The sequence below is a fragment of the Egretta garzetta genome, unplaced genomic scaffold (assembly GCF_000687185.1).
Source record: "Egretta garzetta isolate BGI_Z169 unplaced genomic scaffold, ASM68718v1 scaffold587, whole genome shotgun sequence".
Classification (NCBI taxonomy): domain Eukaryota; kingdom Metazoa; phylum Chordata; class Aves; order Pelecaniformes; family Ardeidae; genus Egretta; species Egretta garzetta.
Genome location: NW_009260137.1, coordinates 9038 through 12277, shown reverse-complemented (window position 1 = coordinate 12277; position 3240 = coordinate 9038). Strand labels below are relative to the sequence as shown.

General features: G+C 58.0%; 1 protein-coding gene across 1 annotated transcript in view; it reads right to left on the bottom strand.

The window, feature by feature from the left end:
- LOC104128811 (guanylate-binding protein 1-like) overlaps positions 1-3240 on the bottom strand; it is a gene marked incomplete at its 3' end in the record, with an annotated part of 5998 nt that overhangs the window by 1145 nt on the left and 1613 nt on the right. Inside the window, exons 2-5 of the mRNA XM_035897087.1 lie at positions 1339-1550; positions 1120-1247; positions 578-687; positions 7-262 (exon numbers count right to left, since the gene is read on the bottom strand). Of these exons, the coding sequence (XP_035752980.1) occupies positions 7-262; positions 578-687; positions 1120-1247; positions 1339-1531 (687 nt within the window). The remainder of the gene's footprint in view (positions 1-6; positions 263-577; positions 688-1119; positions 1248-1338; positions 1551-3240) is intronic.

Below are 3240 nucleotides of genomic sequence, written 5' to 3'. Positions count from 1 at the left end.
AGGGCAGGGAAATGCTGCTGGGGCTGGGGCTGGGCCTCTCCAGCAGCACAGCACCATTCCCTCACCAGCCTTTAACTTCAGCGCGTTCTCCAGGTATTCATCCTCAGAGATTTCCTTCCCGTCCACCTCCAGCTGCAGTGTGAAATCCCGGACAGCCCAGACAAAAGTCGGGAAGAAGCTGACAAATTTTTCTGAGTCTTTCAGTTCTCCCTCCTTGGGTCCTGCTTTCAGCTGGACGCGCTCCGACAGCTTCAGCACATAGCTAGGGAGCTGGCTAAGGAAACAGGGACCTCAGCAATGAATGCAGGGGTGTCACCACCCTGCAACCTTGCAGCCCTTCATGAGGACATGAGGAGACTCTGCAGGGACAGAGAACAGGCTGGAACCCCCAGAAGGAGGAGGGAGAAAGACCCTCAGCCCTGAGCTCCACCGTGTAGCACGCTCAAGGACTCAGAGCATGTCACTGGGCACCCCCAGAAGGTTCTGCAACTGCCGGAGGAACCGGGATGGCTCGACCCCTTGCGCACCACGCAAGGAGAGGAGGGCACCCCCTATGCTGCTCTCCCACCAAGGATACTGCAGCTGCTCCATGGCTTGCTGGTCAATGGTGCCTTTGCTGTTGTAGATCAGGGTGCTGGAGAGCAGCACGGCCAGTGTAAAGATCCAGGTGTCGTTCCTGGTGTCGCCCTGGAACAACAATCCCTGGCTCTTATCCACAGGACCCCCTAAGGAAGAGCAAAGCCCCAAAGCCCCAGACCCTGAATGTCCCGAACCAACAGCCCACGGCAAGACCAGGTTTTGGAGAGACCCACCCCCAAGCCATCACCGTCTCTTTCTGGAGCTGGGCTTAGCCTCCACGCTGACCTCCCAGGATCTCGCAAAGCGCTCCCTCAGCTCCTCATTCCCCTTCCACTGATCTTGCCCAGGAAAGCGGACGATTCAGGCAACTTGCCTACCCCGACCTCCTGCCCCACGGCCTCTGCCTCTTCCCAGCACGCAGACAGAAGGCCACCGTGGGCGCTGCGAACACCAAGACTCTGGTCCCTGGTACTTGAGGGCCCCTCAAGAGCTTCCCAAAGGGCTGGGAATGCACAAAGGGAGCTCCCGCTCCTTCCCCACCTTCCCCACGTCGCCCAGCCCTTCAGTGTCCAGCAGCAGCAGAGCGTGTCCAGGCCGGCGGGGGTGAGGTACACACCACATCCAGATCCCTTTGGTGTGGGACTGCACACTGGAGCCCAAGGAGAAACCTGTTGGGAGGACGCAAGGGTCTCACCGCTGTTAAAGGCAAGGGAGGCAAGCCCAGGTACCTTGGCCACCGCGGGCTGGGATCTCCCTCACCTTTCCTCTGACGAGCCAGCCTGTTCATGAGGTAGGACTTGCCAGTGCGGTACGGCCCCGTGATGGCCACCACCACCACAGGCTGGGTGACCTTGGACAGCACCCGCAGGGCCTCTGGCTGGACCACCAGCCCCTTCTCCGGGGTGTTCTCGATGAGGCAGACAGGCACCGGCATGTGGATTTCAGATGCCATTGCTGACAGCAAGCACAGCCTGCGGAGTAGAATGTAAGACCAGCTGCATAACGAGGTGGGGACACCCCGTGCTCCAGACAGGGACAGGCATTCTCATCCTACCGCATTTTGGCAAGGAAAGCCTGCTGTGCACCAAATGCCTTCCCCCACACCTCCTCCTTTTGTCCCTCGCGAGCCACGCTCTGCAGATGACCCAGACTCCTAGAAGAGGTGCACAGCCCCTTCCCGTTGGACTGACCACGGAAACAGCTTTGTTATTGAAAGCCCACCAAGATCACGGGAGCACTCTGCGCTATGGCCTCAACACAGAGTTGCAGCTTGCTGGGCAGCTGTGGGACAGAGCAATGGCTTCAGGCAGAGTTCAAGGGCAAGAGGAGGGCTGGAGAGTCACACCCGCACAAAGAGGGGATGAGGTTAGGGGGGGAAAGCGATGCTTTGGGGAGCTTCTCAGGAATTCCTTCATTCCTTTCTCATGCCTGACCCCATCAAACCCCCTCCCGCCCCCCGCTATGCCTCTCACAGGAACATGCTTGCTGCTTGCTCTTGCAAGGCTTCCATCTCTTCTTCCCTCCTCCTGGCCACTGGTGGGGGACTCCTCCTAACCCTCCAATTATGTGGATTGGTGCTGGAAACGGTGCAGGTGCTTTCCTTCATGCTGAGCAGCGTTTACACGGAGCCAAGGCCTTTTCTGCTCCTCCCCCACCCCAGCATCGAGCAGGCTGAGGGACACAAGAAGCTGGGAGGGGACGCAGCCAGGACAGCTGACCCCCACTGTCCAGAGCGATATTCCACACCGTATGACATCATGCTCAGCATATTAAAGCTGGGGGAAGAAGAAGCAGGCATGGGCCTTGGATGGCGTGATGGAGTTTGTCATCCTGATGTGTCACCCTGATGCATGGTGAGTGACTGAATTGCACAGCGAATTGGCATCTACCAGATCAAATTTATAGCTGTTATTTCTCTTGAGCTCATCATCGGCAGGCTCTGGTGCTTGCCCCGGGGCTTGCTTGCCTCTCTCTAGAGGAGAGTCCAGTACTCGTTAGCGGCTGCTGCTTGCTCAAAGCATCTGTGGCTGTGGAGAAGTCCATGCTGCAGCAGGGCCACCTCAAAAAAGTGCCGATGGCTGTGCATGAGCTCATGCTGGGGCACCTCAAAGTGTGCAGCCATGGATAAGCCCATACCAGAGTGGGTGCACCCCTGGAGGGATTGCAGCCATGGGTGAGGACATGGTGGAGCAGGGTCTATCTCAGAGGCATCATTGCCCCTGGAGAAGGCCACGCTGGTACAGGTGCCCCTCAAAGTGACTGCGCCTGCGGATAAGTCCATGCCGCAGCAGGTACAGCCCTGGAGAGACTGTGGTGCATCAATAAGGCTCCACTTGAAGCAGGTACAGCCCTAAGGGACTGCAGGCTGTGCGCAAGTCCAAGGCAGAGCAGGGCCGAGAGGAGGAGTTGATAGCAATGTTAATTCCATGGTCTGGTCCAAAGGGACCAGGGATGGAACCTGTAATGGAACTCCCTTCACACTGTTGTAGCTCGCGATTTGAGTTGCATGTTACGGGAGTTGCTACAGCAGGAACCACCTGAACCAGCAGAGGAGAAGCCTTACAAGAAGCAGTGCAAGCGCAGCAGTGACCCAATCAGAGCTGTCTTTGGTGCCACCTCCACGCAACACAGCCCCTCTCCTGTCCTGAGGAAACACCACAG